Source organism: Dendrobates tinctorius, unplaced genomic scaffold (genome assembly GCF_039654945.1).
Source record: "Dendrobates tinctorius isolate UK_male_01 unplaced genomic scaffold, ASM3965494v1 ptg000228l, whole genome shotgun sequence".
Classification (NCBI taxonomy): domain Eukaryota; kingdom Metazoa; phylum Chordata; class Amphibia; order Anura; family Dendrobatidae; genus Dendrobates; species Dendrobates tinctorius.
In genome coordinates this window covers 1,619,323-1,638,653 of record NW_027361895.1, presented here as the reverse complement: position 1 = coordinate 1,638,653, position 19,331 = coordinate 1,619,323, and the positions used below count along the sequence as shown (strand labels likewise).

The 19,331-nt window shown below is 43.8% G+C and overlaps 1 protein-coding gene across 1 annotated transcript in view; it reads right to left on the bottom strand.

The window, feature by feature from the left end:
• LOC141059516 (hepatic lectin-like) overlaps nt 1-19,331 on the bottom strand; it is a 149,973-nt gene that overhangs the window by 94,989 nt on the left and 35,653 nt on the right. The window contains exons 4-6 of the mRNA XM_073555685.1: nt 14,255-14,302; nt 6,308-6,450; nt 4,620-4,741 (exon numbers count right to left, since the gene is read on the bottom strand). Of these exons, the coding sequence (XP_073411786.1) occupies nt 4,620-4,741; nt 6,308-6,450; nt 14,255-14,302 (313 nt within the window). The remainder of the gene's footprint in view (nt 1-4,619; nt 4,742-6,307; nt 6,451-14,254; nt 14,303-19,331) is intronic.

The window sequence follows — 19,331 nt, the reverse complement described above, 5'->3', positions numbered from 1 at the left end:
CCTGTTACGCATGTGAAACTTTAAAATTTGGGGCTAAAGCTAAAAAGGGGTATTCCCTTGCATGCCAAAACAGCAGACCCTCACAAGTGACCACATTTTGAAAACTACATTAATCAAGGAATTCAACTAAAGGTGTGGTGGTCATGTTAAACCCTCAAGTGCTTCACAGAATTATAAAACATTAGGACGTGAAAACAAAAAATAAATTTTTCTTCCACAAAAATGTTAGAAAATAAAAGATTTGGGGTTAAAACAATATTTTTGTGGAGTATAACTAATTTTTCATTTTTTAATCCACATTGTTTTAATTCCTGTGTAGCACCTAGCGGGTTGACAAACTTTTTAAATGTATATTTCTATATCTTGAGGGGTGCAGTTTATATAATTATGTCACTTTTCGGTGTTTTCTGATATTATGACCCCTAAAAGTCAATTCAAATGTGAAGTAGTCCCTAAAAAAATAAGTTTAATAAGTTTTGTTGGAGAAAAAAAATTGATCGCTCTAAAGACCTCTTAGAATTGTGCAGCTCAGGGGACAAGAGTGCATACATAACAGACTGTGGATGCAATAAAAAGTCAGAGGCTCCTGTCTCCTGAGCTGCACACTTCCACGACTTTCTACTGCATCCATACTCTGCTTCGCTTTATTCTCAGCTGCGCACTTCTAACAGGTCTATTTGAGTAATCGGTGTAGGTCTCAAGTCCCAGAACTGCACGGATCTGCTCAGAATATAGGGGCCTAAAACTTAGATATCTATCAAAATGTAAGTTTATTTTTAAATATTTAATGTGCTGTTGCTTGAGTGTGGTCAGTACTGTCATTTCTATAATCTGACAGCTTGAATTTCTTTGAAAGTTGATTGGGGCTGCTCATCCATCATCTGGACTATCCTGCATTGCAACCTTTCATCAATTTTTCTCTGCCATCCATGCCCACACAGATTAGCTACAGTGTCACGAGTTTTAAACATCTTGGTTATGTAGTGCACTATGTATAAAGAAACATCAAGATATCTGGAGATGGACTTGTAACCTTGAGATTGATGATGCTGTTCAACAATTTTGGTTCTCAATTCCTCAGACAGTGCTTTTCTCTTTCTGTTCTCCATGCTTAGTGTGGCACACACAGACACATAATGCAATGATTGAGTAAACTTCTCCCCTTTTTATCTGGCTTCAGTTGTGATTTTATATTGCCCACACCTGTTACTTGCCACAGGTGAGTTTAATGAGCATCACATGCTTGAAGCAAAGTTATTTACCCACAATTTTTGAAAAGTGAAAACAATTTTGTCCAGCCCATTTTTGTGGTTTGTGTTAAATTATGTTCAACTTGCATTTTTTTCTTTGATGTTTTGTGTTGTTACAATACACACAAAGGAAATAAACATGTGTATAACAAAACATGTTTAATTGAAATAATGTTCTTGGAGAAATACTTCATTTTCTGAAACAATTTCAAGTTGACAACACTTTCCGTAATGTATGCAAGTAAACACGATATTATGGGTAACAGTAATAAGAGTAATACAGTATGCTATGACAGTAACTAATCTAAATGCAATATCTTATTCATCTTTCTTTTAATGTACACTGTCCTTATTATCTAGCAGTTAAATGACTATTAATGCCTCTGTGTCTCAGTTTAACAGGCGTCACTCTCAATACTAGGGACGTCACCATTGTATTCTATTTAAGCGCCTATGATGGTTGCACTGGCCCTAACGTGGGTCACCAATTCTTTCTGCTAGGCAGCAAGTCCCAATATGTGAGTCACTTGGTACCCAGTGTGTTTTTTGCAATGGCTGTCTTCGTTTCCTCAAGCACGGCTTCAGCCCACACCTTGTATTGTACGTCTGCACTGGAAGTAATGGCCCGATTCGCTCAGAACTTCTCGTTAGCACAAAAGACATTCCATCTCGTTAAAAGATCATCATCTGACCTCGGGTGCTTGACCTGGCAAGTCTGAACATTGGGTCTTGACCAACAAAGTCTGGACTTGGTGCCTTACCATTGACATTTCGCCGGCTCCACTATCAAATCACTTTCAGGTAGCTCTGCTTCAGGGGTGATGATGCGCTCATTAAACTGCTCACGTGTCCTCTCCTCACATCCTGGCACCAACTGAACTCCCACATCACTATGATTGGCTTTTATATTAAACAACTGTGTCACAGCTGTCACCTGACCCAGCGTCCCCCTTAAGCTGTTCCTTCCTGCAATACTGTCCCCAGCTTTCAGTTCCTGTCTGTTCAGTTCAACCAGCAAATGGCATTTGGTTGAGAATGCTGTGGAACATTAACTAATTACATCTCTTACTCTCCACCACCTTGCATATTCATGCACTGATGGTGATTCTAGTGCATTTTGTTTATACTAATGATGGTGCTGGTGTTGTATTCATGTACTGATGATGGTTCTGATGATATATTCATGTATTGATGATGGTTTGGGTGATGCATTACTAAATCTTTATTACTGTACTAATTATGGTTCTGGTGCTGTATTTCTGAACTTATGGTAATTCTGGTGATGTAGTCCTGCACTAATTATAGTTATAGTGCTGTATTCCTGAATTTATGGAGATTCTAGTGCTGTATTTCTGTACTTATAGTGTTTATGGTGATGTATCCATGTATTAATAGTGGTTATATTCTTGTATTTGTTGGTTCTGGTGATGTATGTGTGTCCTGATGGTGGTTCTAATCCTGTATTGATGTAGATGTATTAATTAATTTATTAGATTTGAAAATAGATTATTATCAAGGTCATTGAAATGTCCGGTGCAAACAAGGACAACACAAAGGCTGAAAATACAGCCATCTGGACAAGGCCATATATATGTCAGCTGAGCAAGTTTTTGACTAAAGCACCCCATACACTTTAGATAGCCGTTCTATCCTCCGGTGAAAGCCATCATCTCTCTTATACACAGAAGAGCTTGCTCTGCTGAGTTCTCCTGTGCTCTATATGAGAGAGGTGCTACCAGATATTTGGTCAGAAATTACTGTTTGCACAGGGCTTTTGGAAGGGATGGAGTGCCATTTGACTTTTGGAGAGAAATTTTGGCTGCATAACATTGTGGATGAAATGTCTCATTTGGAGAGCCCCTAAAAGCCAAAACAGCAGAAACCACAGGTAAACACTATACCTCCATCTAGGAATATGAGCATTTTGGACCTACAGGTGATTCACAGAATTTTATATCAGTGGGTCGTGATCATGTAAAGTTACCTTTTTTACCTAATAAAATGTTGATTTAGCCCCCAATTTGTAATTTCCACACTGTAGTCAGAAACTACTGTTCGGGAATACTGCAAAGCTTAGAAGGGGAAGAGTGCCATATTGGAGTAAAGAAGAATATGGCGCTGGAATAACTACACCACTAAATTAATTCATTTAGTTTAGTTGTGAGCATATTCACACGATGGCTGTTTCACAAAATGTTATACCATTGGGTTGCGACGGAAAAAAATTATTTTTTTACCACTAAAATGTTATTTTAGACAGTTTTCTAGCTTCAGTTGTTCCTTTCAAGGCAACATCAGAAATCTGAACTTTTCTTTTTTGTTTATTTTTGGTTATATAAAAAAAAAAATTCTGTGATTTTTTTTTCCCTTTTTTCCCTTTCTTCATTCTTGCATTTTTCTTTTTACTTTTTTTTTTTTACTTTGGCTCTTTATGGGATTTTAACACTAAAGTGAACCTGTTATCAGGATTTGGCTAAGTAAACTACAGGCATTGTCAGGTTGGTAGTGTTAAACTGAGTAAAATGATACCTGGGGTGAAGAAATCTATCTTGTGGTTCTTGTGTAATCTTGTGTATGATGTGTTCCTCATCATAGAGACAGAGAGAGATAGAATGTTTGTGCTTTGGGGCTGGCCTGTGATAGGCTTTTCATTGGTTTCTCTGGCCTAAAGCAGGAAGATAAGACTCTGCCTACTGTCCTGCAGTGGAGCACAAGCATATCATTAACTGAAAACTTCCATCACTGATTACATAAGAACCACAAGAGGATTTCCTCACTCCCAGGTATAATTTTAATCAGTTTAACAGTGCCAACCTGACAATGCCTGTAGTTTACTTAGCAAAATCAGGTTCGCTTTATATAGTATATGGATAGCAGATATACTGTTTATGTATGGAAGGTATTAGACTTGTCAGTGTTACACTGGCAGGAGGCCTGTTAGGCCCTGCTCATGGTAGGGTTTAACAGGCTTAGGTACCTGGCAAAACCCAGAGGTGATTCTTAATTTTTGTTTTGCCATGTCAACCATTGATACTCCTCCCTCTCAAAGCAATCTAATTGCTGTGGCTGTCCGTTGTCCAGATCTCACGCAGTGATTCTTCCGGGCACAGCTCCTGTGCCAGCACAATCACCTGGATATGCTTATACATGCATTTATGGGAACTACTTATAAAATGGAATGTACTGATGTGTATAATATCAGGAAGAGGATATGTTAGCAATATGTCAATTCTTGGTGTGTATGTATTTCAGCTTAGATTCCACTCTTTGCATTGCATAGGATGAAATCCTTATTGTAATACATGCAGATATTGCTGCGGATTCCTGACAAAATCTACAACAGCATCTTAATGTTCTTGGGAAACTTACTGATAAGATGTTTCATAATTTGTTCCATCGATCCAGACCCATTCATCTTCTTCATTCATATCATTGAGTCCAATCCAATACCTTTTTGATGATGATGCTTCAGAAAAAGTTGAAAGAAAGTGCTGAAAACAAATAAAAAGAAACTGTTAAAAACAAGCTAAACACAATCTCCAGACTATTATGGTTTGAGCACACAGAGATTTTTGAGATTTTCATTTGAGATTCCGTCAAACTTGCAAACCATTTTTAGAATTACTGTACCTGCTGACAACACCCAAAATAACCAAAGCAGAATATATAACTAATGGTATGGTCAGATGCTGTGGCGGCTGTGGAATTACAGTGCAACTGGATTTATTCCCACATGTGGCAGGCCAAATGCCAATTGTGATTTATTGATACCATTTTGGATCACATATGATGTTTTTGCAATTTTTCTTGAGGGTGTAGCTATCGAAAAACTACAGTTCTGGCATTTTGATTCTTATTAATTTTTAATGTTTAATGTACGACTTAAAAAACAACTATATTTTGATAGATTGGACTTTTACAGATGCAGCAATGCCAAATATGTCTATTTTCATTTTATATAAATTTATATATGTTATATTTTTATACAATATTTAATATGTTTCATTTATTTATTAAATGGAAAAGGGAGTGATTTAAAAAAAAAATTCCATTTTTTTTAATACTTTTTAATTTAATTTTTAGTACCCTTAAGGGATTTAAAGTAATTCTGAATACTAATACATGTTGCCCAATTCACAGCCAGGTGTAACTACTGGCACGTATATGCAAAGATCTGTCAATACAGGGCAGTGGGCAGGGAGAAGCCACCGAAGACACCCCTCTCCAACTAATCCACAGTGCAGCTTGATCCCTAGCAGCTTTTAAAGTAATAAAAATAACAATCTTTACTTTTATATAGCGCTAACATATTCCGCAGCGCTTTACAGTTTGCACACATTATCATCGCTGTCCCCGATGGGGCTCACAATCTAGATTCCCTATCAGTATGTCTTTTGGAATGTGGAAGGAAACCGGAGAACCCGGAGGAAACCCACGCAAACACGGGGAGAATATATAAACTCCTTGCAGATGTCCTTGGGATTCGAACCCAGGGCTCCAGCACTGCAAGGCTGCAGTGCCGCAGCATTTTAGAGTCAAATATACTTGGCTGAGATCATACAGCCAGTGCCTGATACCTGGTACACTTGGGGTGCCCATGGCAGCATGCATCAACTGTCAGGGTCTCTTTAATACTGCAATCACTTGATCATTTATACTATATACTGCAATACGACTGTACTACAGTATACTGTGTAACTAAATTGCTGTTCTCCTATGAAGCGCTGCACCAGCAATTTTTCCATTTAAATGCAGTGGTCAGTGATTGATAGCGGCATTAAAGTGACTAACAGCAGTGATCAGAGTCAGTTCTAGCTGTTGTTTCAGGCAGATGCTGGCTGTGTAATACAATCTGCCAGGTTTGGTGTGGATGTAAATCCTGAGGATAGGTCATTAATATAATTTCTGGAAAACCCCTTTGATTTCTGAACAACTACGTATGTAAAATGGGGTACTTTATATGCAATGTATACCGTAAAAATTATTTTGATCCACCAGTTGTTAAGATGGCCCTATACTATTCATCTTAGCGCTCCTACTAAGTACTAATATCTCACCTGCTCCGAGCTGCTGGTGATTACAGCTAAGTCTGCTCCTTTACTGATACATGAAGTCCTGGTCTTTGGCCATGAAGTTTTAAACTTTGTAAGGTAGTAGCAACTGTCTCCATACTGCTTCCATCCCGTCTCACAAGTCTTCTCTGAAAACCAAGATAAAATAGGATTTACAGTATATACTGGAGGATTTTGTGTTTTCCTGGCAGTCGGATGCTGTGAAAAATAGAGAGATCCTTTGTCTATGATTCTAATCTCATGTCTAGATTGGAGAGCAGGACCAGCAGCATCTTTCACTCTTACAGACCTGCCCTGTATTACACCGACACATTGGGACTGATTTATCAAGACCAGCAAAGCACACCATTTTGCTACAGCCGGCTCATCGAAATGGAAGACGCTGAAGACAAAAAGAGGTGCACTCGCCTAATGAATTTTATGCTTCTTCTAAGTAACGTGTGCCTCCATGTGCTTCACCAGAAATGCTGCTCCTATTAGGAACTGGAGTAGCATTCCCGGCATACAAAGAGCCATAAGTTTTGATGAATCTGATGTGCAGGTGGGGCCATGACCCCCACCTGCCCCGCCCTAGCTCTGCTTATTTTAGTCAGAAAGGAGTCGAGAAAGTACCAAAAGTTGCAAAATCTTTTGCTCAACTCCCCGTTTTGCAAAATTGTTGTGACCTTTCAGAGGTTTTACGCTTGTTTTATGGCATAAAAGCTTTGGAGAATCAGATCCCTAGAATTTATTTATTACTTTTAGGCAGGGGCAACACGGCGACTTTGGCCGTGACACATGTCATGTGGGGAAAGTTCACCAGGTGCTGGTGCTATATCGCAGTGCAATACAAATGAATGGCATCATATTGAAACCCCAAAGGTACTACGGCCATGACAAGCATGTCACAAAAAGTCTGATGACATGGCAATTTTTGCTACTTGTTGGTCTTGGTAAGATTGTAAGGCGACTCCATTCACTTGTATTGTTCTGCTGTGTAGCTGCATGACATGACATGCAACACTGAAATTGCAGTAACACATAGCAATGTTGGTTGTAATGTTTTCCTGTGGTGTCTTGTTATAACCTGCAACATATTGTGACACAGTCGCTTGCGTTTCCAAATGTGTTGAATTTTCTGTTGCTGGCTGCCATGCGACACGATTGCAATATGCGACTTGTTTGGTAACTTAATTAACAACGTCTGCTAATCCAATTAATTGCAGCTGTTGCCAGGCATCTAAACTACAAATTTGCTATTGGTACCTAAGTTTCAGTTGTTGGATATGACAGTTCAGTCTTCTGTCTCTACTTTGATGTGTAACCACCAAGCTCTTTGCCTCAGTTTTGATGTGTAAGGCTCTGTGCACACGGTGCGGATTTGGCCCTGCGGATCTGCAGCAGAACTGCAGGTGATGTACAGTACCATTAAAGCCTATGTAAAAAAAAAAAAACCGCTGTGCACATGCTGCGTTTTTTTCCGCGCGGTTTTTGTGCAGAAAAAAAAAGCATCATGTGACTTCTTTTGTGCGGTTTTGCTGCAGTTTTCCACCTGCTCCATTCTACAAATCCGCAGGAGGAAAACCGCAGTGGAAAACCGCACAAATACTGCAGTAAAACCGTGAAAAAATAGGAAGAAATCCGCAGGAAAAATGCAGGTCATTTGACCTGCGGATTTAGTAAAATCCTCACGGAAAAATCCGCGGGAGGTTCCGCACTGTGTGCACATAGCCTAAGGCCTCTTTCACACATCAGGTTTTCGCCGTCAGGCGCGATCCGGCGCTTTTGACAGAAACCGGATCCGGCGAAATGCAATGCCGGATCCGGTTTCCCCCCCATTGACTTGCATTTGCGCCGGATCGCGCCGGATGGCCATGCGTTTCATCCGGTTTTTGCCGGATCCGGCAATGTGTCGCGATCCGGCGTCTGGAAAAAACGGCTACTGTAAGGCCTCTTTCACACAGCAGGTTTTCGCCGTCAGGCGCGATCCGGCGCTTTTGACAGAAACCGGATCCGGCGAAATGCAATGCCGGATCCGGTTTCCCCCCCCATTGACTTGCATTTGCGCCGGATCGCGCCGGATGGCCATGCGTTTCATCCGGTTTTCGCCGGATCCGGCAATGTGTCGCGATCCGGCGTCTGGAAAAAACGGCTACTGTAACGTTTTTTGTCTCCGGCGAAAAAACCGGACACGCCGGATCCGGCGCGTCCGGCTTTTTCACACAATGAAAGCCTATGAGCGCCGCAATGCGCCGGATCCGGTTTTTTGGTCTGAGCATGCTCAGTAGCTCTGCCCACAAGACATATATAAAAGCAAGACAGTGGGACCCACAGCCACACCCAACATGCCACCCAAGAAAGCAACCAAGCGAAGCAGGAGAAGGCAGGAGACCACTGCAGCACCATCAGCACCACCACCACCCCAAATGGAGCAGCAAATGGAACATGCTGAGGAGGGGAGGCCAGCAGCAGATGAGAGACAGTAATTATCAAATCCCCCATTCCTCCAAACTAGGGCTATTGAATATCAAGATATTCATTGGCCCTTTGTTTCTCTTTATTCAACAGCCGCCCAATAGATGCAGCAGCAGCAGCAGCAATGGCAGCAGCTGGAACACCACCCACAGGCATGGAGTGTGGCCACCAGGAAGACAGCACATCATCTTCTGGGAGCCCTTCCTCGCATCGTCAGCGTTTGACGGTAAGTTTTTATTTCCAAAATCCATCTTCTCTGTAATATATGTCTATTCATTGCCTTTTATTTCAAAACAGGATTCACAAGATGAAGAGGAGCTCCCAGAAGAAGAAGGAAGGGGTGGACAGACACCTGGAGTGGGCTCACAATTGGTAAGTTTTTTGCATCAAACGCAGAAACACAACATCACACTACACACAACACATAGAAAACAATGTTCTGCAGACCACACACAGCAAACAAATGCCTACATCCAAAGACATAACATTTTTTGTTTTCTTCTCTAGTCTTCCCAATCTGGCGCTCGGCCAAGAGGTTCTCGCAGTGCCTCCCAGGGTCGTCGGCGACAGCAACGCGGCGGTCACCAGCGTGTAAGTATAAATATTTTTGCTTTGTTTTTTTGCACTTTTTATTTCATTTCTTTTGTGGAGCCTAATTATGTTATTTTTGTCTTTTTCTTTAACAGCCTTCACAGCGTGCTCCCGACTCTGACGGTGAGGATGGAGGACTCAATGTGGACCACCTCATCGATCTCGTCAGAGAAAGGGAGCCGCTCTGGAATATGGCTGACCGCCGCCACGCTGACCTTATCATTACCCGACGACTCTGGGAGGAAATCTGTTCGCTCCTTGTGGGCCGCTGGGAGGACCTCGATGTTCGGGCCCAGATTACAGAGCGTAAGTATATACAGTACCGGTTGCTTGATGTAAACCAGTGTTTCCCGAACTCCAGTCCTCGTGGTCCCCACGGATCATGTGTTCAGGATTTCTATTTACTATGGAAATCCTGAAAACATGACCCCTGGGGACCATGAGGACTGGAGTTTGGGAAACACTGATGTTGTATACTAACCACTCCTTTCTCGTTTCAGGGAACAGAATTGTGAATCGGTGGCGGTCTGTGAGGGATCGTTTCAAGAAGGAGTTCAATAAAGAGATGCGGGCCCCGAGTGGATCTGGAGGACGCAGGAGCAAGTACAAGTACGCAGAAGCCCTGTCGTTCCTCCGGGAAACAATGGTCACCAGAAGGTAAATATTACACACCACATGTGAAAAAAAATGTTAGATGTAAATTTTTTTTTCAGCCAGGGCCATACCATGTCAGTATTTTAATTGTTTTTTTTTCTCTTTATTCCACAGCACGGCGAGCAGCACTCGGGAGCCTGCACGATTGGACCCTTCTGAGGCGATCCATGAGGAGACCGGCACCGAGGGACACTTCGACCGCCCCGGTACATCTGCACCTTCTCAGCCTTACCACACATTCGACCCATCTGTCCCATCCACCAGCACAGGAGCATCGTGGCCGCCTACATTACATGAAGCTGCTGGTGAGGAGATCGCTTTCCCTTTACCCCACCCTTCTGCCCCTGCCACCTCTAGTACACCTGCGGGTACTGGGCGGCAGCGGCAGAGGGGTCAGTAAAAGACTTATGCGCCAGAGTTCTTGCATCTGAATGCATCTTTCCAGAACTGTCTAAAAGTCTTGTCAGAGCAAATCTCCGCAGGCTATCAGCAGATCAACTCCAGCATTCTGGAGGTGAAGACACTTCTGCAAACCATGCATTCAGAAGCAAGATCTTCGCCAAACCACACCTTTTTCAGGTCTGTTGTGGAGCGCATGGAAACGCTCTCTCCTGCCCAGCAGATGCATGTAATGCATTCATGCCACGCTGCTCTCCAGCAAGTTACCTCCCAACCTCCTCCTCCCACCACAGTAGTTCCTCCACCTGCACCCCCTCCAGCCACTTTCCATCCTCCCCCTCCTATTACATCTACACCCCCTCCAGCCACTTTCCATCCTCCCCCTCCTATTACATCTACACCCCCTCCAGCCACTTTCCATCCTCCCCCTCCTATTACATACCATCCACCTCCCCAGCACCATCCACCTCCCCAGCACCATCCACCTCCCCAGCACCATCCACCTCCCCAGCACCAGCAACCTCCCCAGCACCAGCAACCTCCCCAGCACCAGCAACCTCCCCAGTACCAGCAACCTCCCCAGTACCAGCAACCTCCCCAGTACCAGCAACCTCCCCAGTACCTGCAAACTCCCCAGTACCAGCAACCTCACCAGTACCAGACATCTCCCCACTTCCAGCAACCTGCCCCGTACCAGACATCTCCCCACTTCCAGCAACCTGCCCCGTACCAGACATCTCCCCACTTCCAGCAACCTGCCCCGTACCAAACTCCTTCCCCATACAACTTGCCATCAACATCATCTGCTCTACAGTCCCTGCCCAACCCTCCACTCCACCACCCACCACCTCTTCTGCTTCCCACATGTCCACCCATTCTGTAGTTTTTTCCACACCTTCACCTCTAACTGTTCCTTCCCCACCACGATCCCAGTCCTCTCTCCACACTCCCAGTGTCGAAGTGTCCCGCAGCCCCTACAGCAGTATTTCCACCACACACTACAAAGATTTATATTGTGTGTATTTAAATAAAAATGACCAGTTTTATGGTTTCAGTTTTATAGTTTCAAAGTTTTATTAAACAAGTTTATTAAAATTTTAAAAAAGTTTACTAAAAAAAACATTTTTCAATAAAAGTTAAATTATTTTACACTGGTTGTCTGTCATTTCTTTCTGCGGCGAAAAAGGTTAAATACAGGGTATTTAAAAGGTGAAATGGTATTCAAAACTAGGTATATAACTGTGGGTAAATTTTAGCTTTTTGCCACAGTTGTGTTCCTGGTTGTGTTTGAAGCAAAGTATTTCACCTAAAAAGTTGTGTTTATTGTTGGTGATTTCCTAACAATGTACACAACTTTTGTTAAAAGGTGAAATACTTTGCATAAAACACAACCAGGTACACACCTGTGGCCTAAAGCTAAAAATAGAGACCATGACAAGATAGCCAACTTTGGTTGGCAAAGGTATATACTGTTGGTACAGAAGGTACACAAGTTTGGTTGGGCACAAATCTTTCACACTCTGTCATCCTGCCAGTGTACTCTGCCTTGAGGTGACATAAAGTATAGTGCAAAATTGTCCCTCATTACTGAAACCGTCACAGAACTTCTAGTGGTAATGTCATGGTAATCTTGCAAGGTGGTTTCTTCAGAGGTGTCCTCAATGGAAATGGGTTCCTTGCAGATAACAAAATTGTGGAGTACCACGCACGCTTTGATCACCTCGTCCACAGTTTCAGTCTTGAGGTTGATCGCAGTCAATAGGACCCGCCATTTGGCTGTCAGAATACCAAAGGTACATTCAACCATTCTTCTTGCTCTTGTGAGGCGGTAATTAAAAATGCGTTTTGGTCTTGTCAATCCTCTGCTAGAGTACGGTTTCAAAAGGTGTTCTGACAGCTGGAAGGCTTCATCCCCTACACAGACAAATGGCATAGGTGGACCAGATGTTTGCGGCAGTGGTCTAGGTGGTGGGAACTGGAAGGTGTTTCCATACAGTTTACGCCCCATGGCAGACAGTTTGAAAACTTGAGAGTCATTGGAGCGGCCATAGGCCCCAATATCAACCGCAATAAATTTGTATTCCGCGTCAGCGATGGCCATGAGGACAATTGAAAAATATTTCTTGTAATTGAAATATTCCGATCCCGATCCAGCTGGCTTTACAATGCGGATATGTTTCCCGTCCACAGCGCCCAAGCAGTTTGGAAACTGACATATCTGTTGAAACTTGTCAGCAATTTCAATCCACCTCTCTGTTGTGGGCTCTGGTAAAAACTCTTCAGCTAAGGAGTCCCACAGTGCACGGCATGTGTACTTCACAATTCCAGATATGGTGGAAATCCCGAGTCTGTACTAGAAATGCAGTGACGAAAGGGATTCTCCAGTTGCAAGAAATCTGTGGGGAATTAAAAAACAATAAATTAGTTTTAAATCACAGCATTACATACCAAAACTGACCTATAACACTTGGAGATGCAAACTACCACCAACAAGATTGCAGTGAAAGTGTGCTCTGATGCGAGCATATCCAATAAATGTGGCTTACCTTAAAGTCACCATCAGACGCTCTGCGGGTGAAACAGAGAAGCGGCAATAGGTGTCCGCTTTTCTTATGAGGTGTGCAATGCGCTCCACCAAGTAATCAAAATTCTCCATTTTCATCCTAACATATCCAAAAAATTTATCCGGGTTTCGTCGAAGGTCCATGCATAGTGTAGAATAGACCCCACGTGTCATTCTCTTGGCTGTGATGGGGTGGATCCACAAACGTCGTCTACGATGCCTGATGCGCTGCTGTCTCGCTCTCTCCTTCTCCAGAACAATCACCCTCAAACGATTCGCCTCCGCTGTAAAATCCGCCAAATTCTTCAAAATATTTCCAATGACAACATCCATCTTTGCCAGTAACTTGCTCTTCTCTCCAACCTGCACTTTCTCCTCTACAACCTGTCAAAGAAGGGCTGTAGGAACATGCTATATATAGTTTTCCAGTAGCCAATCCCGTTCGGAAGGCCACAAGGGTCAATTTTAAAAACCGGATCCGGCGTAATCCATCGAAAAATGGATAGAAAAACGGATGAACCGGATGAGACGGATCCGGTTTTGTCTGTCAAGAAAAAGACGGATCCGGCAGAAAACCGGATCCATCACATCCGGTTTTACGAAACATTTGCCGGATCCGGCGTTCCGGCACGACGCCGGATCGCGCCTGACGCCGAAAACCTGATGTGTGAAAGTAGCCTAAGAGCTAATCTTTGTGCCTCTATCCTGTGTAACCACCAAGCCTTTTGTCAAGGCTTGTTCTGTTTGAAATGTGTAATCCTATAGTGATAAATCATTGAGTATCCTCTTTAAGGGTATGTGCACATGCACAGCTGGTCGATTTCCTAAGGTAACATTATAGGCGATTTTGTTGTTGTTATTTAGTCTCAGAAGCCGCCTGAGGGATGAGAACACTTTAAAAAAAAAAAAGCTCCAGGGTTTACACACTCTGACGCAGTTAGAAGTCAGAAATGATAGAACATGTACACAGTAACGTTGGTTTGATATTGCCGAGCACTATGCTCATTTTATGGAGAGCTTTCGAAGCTGTTTTTTAAGATGGATTGCTTTAAGTTTAACCAATTTACTGAGTCATATGGGTCAGATATAGTCATAGTTTAAGCACTTATAGGTGGCTCTTTTGAGGAAATTGCAGTTTTTCTATAAGGTTATTTTACATATTTTCCCCAAGGGACACTGACTGTGGTAACTCAATGGATCTCCAAAAATCAATACTTTTTTTGAGAGTTTCACATTAAACCTTCCTTATGTCATTTTGCATGTTGACTTACTGTTTACTTCCAAGTGTAGGTCATCAATATTTGAAGAAAGGTTATGTACTACAGAAAGAAAAAAAATGTGGTTAGGATTTCATCATAGAGAGCACCATACAGTATTTGAACACAATTTAATCAGGTTTGATTAAACTGTACTATACGTATTATCATTTACAGCGCAAATCACTTATGTGACTGCCCACCAACACCCCTGAAAAATGCTGAAAAAATACATCATTTTTTGGCATAGTTTTGCTAAGCCCCTCGTCTTTTGTGCTTTAGTTTGCCGGTATATCCTGGCAAAATCAGTACTTTAGGCAATTAAGAAGTAGAAGGTGCAGAAAAAGCTCACAAAGTTCAAGTCTGGTGTGTTAGGGATACAAACTAACGCACTAATGAGTGGGGACCTGGTAAAGATTTGGCATGAAATTACATTGATGAAAAATCCTCTCCTCCAGTTTGGCATCTCTGTCAGGTGTTTGGTGCACAAACTCATCAGGTTTAGACTTGACAAAGCCCACAATCACGATGGATCCCAAGACATCTGTCCACCATAAGTACCCATTGTAAAAAAAACACTTATACTGCATGGCATACTGTTGGCAGCAGATTATTCAGGATACTCTCCAAGCGTGTGACAACAGAGCTTCTTTATTCAGAAACAATCAGGAACAATATATGATAAGCTTAATAGATGAGGAATAAATCATTTGTGTGTCTCCATCTGTGCAGCCTCTACAGCAAGCTGCTTCTCTCATACACAGACACAGGAAAAACAGGAAATTCAGTCACATTCTAACACTGTGTGAGCCTTTGGTAGTTTTTTTGTTCTTACTTTATGAACAGCATACAAATTTAGCAATGAAACACTCATAGACAGGAATGGACAGGGGCGGGACTACCATTGTCGCAGCTGCGACGGGGCCTGGAGTCCTTAGGGGCCCGATCACAGAGCTTCAGCTGCTCATTGACTGTGCAGCTCCGTGGCTGCCAGGCTGCAATTGGCCTGACGCGATAGCTGTTCTGTGGCACAGGACCTGTGATGAGGTCACAGGATGGGAGGAGTCAGGGGTCACGTGATCAGGAGCCTCCGTGAATGCAGGACTCTGCTGTGCTGGTTGTCATGGTGCACTGCTGGATGAGGGTAAGTTTATGTGTGGAGTCAGGAGGGATTAACAGGGTGGATGTAGCAGAGCTGTGTGTGTACAAGGTGTACGAAGCAGAGCCGTGTGTACAAAGTGTATGGGGTGCAGCTGTGTGTGTACAAGGTGAGTAGAGCCGCGAGTGTACGAAATGTACGAGGTAAGCAGAGCCGTGTGTGTACGAGGTGTACGGAGCGGAGCCATGTGTGTACAAAGTGTACAGAGCGGAGCCATGTGTGTATGAGGTAAGCGGAGCCATGTGTGTACGAAGTGTATGGAGCGGAGCTGTGTGTGTACGAGGTGAGCAGAGCCGCGTGTGTGCGAAGCGGAGCCGCATGTGTACGAAGCGGAGCTGCGTATGAAGCGGAGCCGCATGTGTGCGAGGTGTAAGGAGAGAAGCCACGTGCGTATAAAGTGTATGGAGTGGATCCACATGTGTAAGAAGTGTACGGAGCGGAGCCGCTTGTGTATGAGGTGGACGGAGAGTAGCCATGTGTGTATGGAGCGGAGTCGCGCGTGTATGAGGTGTATGGAGTGGAGCGTGTACGAGGTGTATGCAGCGGAGCATGTACGAGGTGTACGGAGTGGAGCATGTACGAGGTGTATGGAGCAGAGCCGCGCGTGTACGAGGTGTATGGAGCCACGCTTGTACGAGGTGTATGGAGCCGCGCTTGTATGAAGTGTATGAAGCGGAGCCGCGCATGTAAGAAGTATACAGAGCAGAGCTGTGTGTGTATGGAGCAGAGCCGCGCGGGTACGAGGTGTATGGAGTGGAGCCGTGCGTGTACGAAGTGTACAGAGCCGCGCGTGTACAAAGTGTACGGAGCCGCGCGTGTACAAAGTGTACAGAGCCGCGCGTGTACAAAGTGTACGGAGCCGCGCGTGTACGAGGTGTATGGAGCCGCGCTTGTACGAGGTGTATGGAGCCGCGCTTGTATGAAGTGTATGAAGCGGAGCCGCGCATGTAAGAAGTATACGGAGCAGAGCTGTGTGTGTATGGAGCAGAGCCGCGCGGGTACTAGGTGTATGAAGTGGAGCCGTGCGTGTACGAAGTTTACAGAGCGGAGACGCGTGTGTACGAGGTGTACGGAGCCGCGCGTGTACGATGTGTATGGAGCGGAGATGTGCGTGTATTTTGGCATTGGGGGCCCCATTTGAAAGTTTGCACTGGGGTCCATAACTTTGTAGTTACGCCACTGGGAACGGAGTTGTTGCACCAAACAGATTCCAACACATACCTTTCTTTTTAATGGCCACCTGTATAGGAAAATGAGGAATTCTGCGCTTTCGTACATAGTAAAACTAAAACTATGAGTATGGCAATGCATACCTTCCAGACAAATCACTTTCTACCTCTGTCTGGTAATTGGGGTCTGTTAGGAATGTTACCATATACTTCAGGGAAAGGTTACGACTTATCCTGCTGGCTAAGTGCAATGATGCAATGTGCAGTGATATACACTCACTGGCCACTTTATTAGGTACACCATGCTAGTAACGGGTTGGACCCCCTTTTGCCTTCAGAACTGCCTCAATTCTTCGTGGCAGAGATTCAACAAGGTGCTGGAAGCATTCCTCAGAGATTTTGGACCATATTGACATGATGGCATCACACAGTTGGCGCAGATTTGTCGGCTGCACATCCCTGATGCGAATCTCCCGTTCCACCACATCCTAAAGATGCTCTATTGGATTGAGATCTGGTGACTGAGGAGGCCATTTGAGTACAGTGAACTCATTGTCATGTTCAAGAAACCAATCTGAGATGATTTGAGCTTTATGACATGGCGCATTATCCTGCTGAAAGTAGCCATCAGATGCCTGTTCTTAGCTGAGAGGAGTGGTACCCAGTGTGGTCTTCTGCTACTGTAGCCCATCTGCCTCAAAGTTCGACGCACTGTGCGTTCAGAGATGCTCTTCTGCCTACCTTGGTTGTAACGGGTGGCAATTTGAGTCACTGTTGCCTTTCTATCAGCTCGAACCAGTATGCCCATTCTCCTCTGACCTCTGGCATCAACAAGGCATTTCCGGCCACAGAACTGCCGCTCACTGGATTTTTTTTCTTTTTCGGACCATTCTCTGTAAACCCTAGAGATGGTTGTGCGTGAAAATCCCAGTAGATCAGCAGTTTCTGAAATACTCAGACCAGCCCTTCTGGCACCAACAATCATGCCACGTTCAAAGGCACTCAAATCACCTTTCTTCCCCATACTGATGCTCGGTTTGAACTGCAGGAGATTGTCTTGACCATGTCTACATGCCTAAATGCACTGAGTTGCCGCCATGTGATTGGCTGATTAGAAATTAAGTCTTAACACACAGTTGGACAGGTGTACCTAATAAAGTGGCCAGTGAGTGTATATATATGTATATAACACACACATGTATATACATACATCTTGTGATAGTTCAATTCACATGGCTGTATACAGAGGTAGAAAAATAGGAACACCGCCTCTTTAAATCTTCAGTTGGTTTATTATTATGCAACATAAACCGAGAAGAAGGGGAAACAAACACAGCGCTTCAGGCTAAAACAGGAAAAACAACAGAAAAACAAAACTCTGCAACACAGTCCATACTTATGCGGGTAACATCCCGCTCTGGAGCAACACAGGTTCAGTCTTTCTTCAGGACACAAAATCCCACTGTAGAAACCTCACTCCAATCTTACTGACCCAAACACTGCCTCTGGAGCCCAGTTATTTAAACCCCAGACCGTGTGACTCTTTCTATCATGTGATTATCCACCCAGCTTTCCAATTACTTTTTTGGAAGTGCATTGAGCAGAAAGGTGGTGTGCTGGTGAAAGGGGGAAAAAAAAAAAACTCTTTTAAATCTTCTGCCTGAGCGAGTGTGAACGAGCTGAGTGTGACCTGAGTGTAAGTGCGAACTGTGGTAAGTGTGTGACTTGAGATTCAGTGAAGAGGTATTTGGAAAACCTATAACAAATACCTGTGTGAGTTGCTGAATTGTAGGTTGCTGAGTGCTTTCTACCTGTTCAATTTTGGGGGGGCTTGGGGGCTTGTTTAACCTACTTTTTCTCTCTACAGGGTTAATCTCTTATTTTACTATCTGTTTTTAAGGGTTAACTATATTGCATTTAAATCTTGAGGTGTAACTATATTCACAAGGGGTTAATTAAGGGTGGGAGTTCATACAGTAATTAAGGGTTTATAAGGGGCAGCTGGTTGGGGCTCAACTCCTTTTGGAAGTGCTTTGAGCAGCAAGGTGGTGTGCTGGTGAAAGGGGAAAAAAAAAAAAAACCTCTTCTTCTGCCTGAGCGAGTGTGAATGAGCTGAGTGTGACCTGAGCGTAAGTGCGAACTGTGGTAAGTGTGTGACTTGAGATTCAGTGACTTTGGATTCAGGGAGTTTCCAAGGGAGGTCTTACTGAATTGCTGTTATATTATATTAATACTTTTTTTTTTTAATTTATATTTGCTTATCTTATTGTCTGGTGCAATCCCCATTAGGATGTGCTCCACTATTGCCAATGCCATCCAGTGCACGTCTTGCCGCATGTATGAAATCCTTGAACAGCCGGTCGAGGGTGCATACTGCTGTGCAAGATGTGAGCACGTTGTGCATTTGGAAGCCCAGATACTGGATCTAAATGTGCAGCTGGCAACACTGAGATCCATAGACAATATGGAAAGGAGTCTTCTGCTCACTGAGCAGACGCTCAATGGGATAGATGAGGGGGGGATGCTAGGTTGGAGCTGCAGGACAATGAAGCAGCTAGCTGGGTGACAGTTAGAAGGCGGGGTAGAGGGAAGAGCACCAGGGAGGCTAGTCCTGATCTGGCACACCCCAATAAGTTTGCTAAGTTGGCAGATGAGGGGAGTGTTAGTGCAGGAGTAGCATTGCTGCAGCAAGGCATGTCCTCTGAAAGCCGGAGGAGTGTCTGCTCCAGTAAGGGGGGAAATAGGAGAGTAGGGCAGGCCAGAC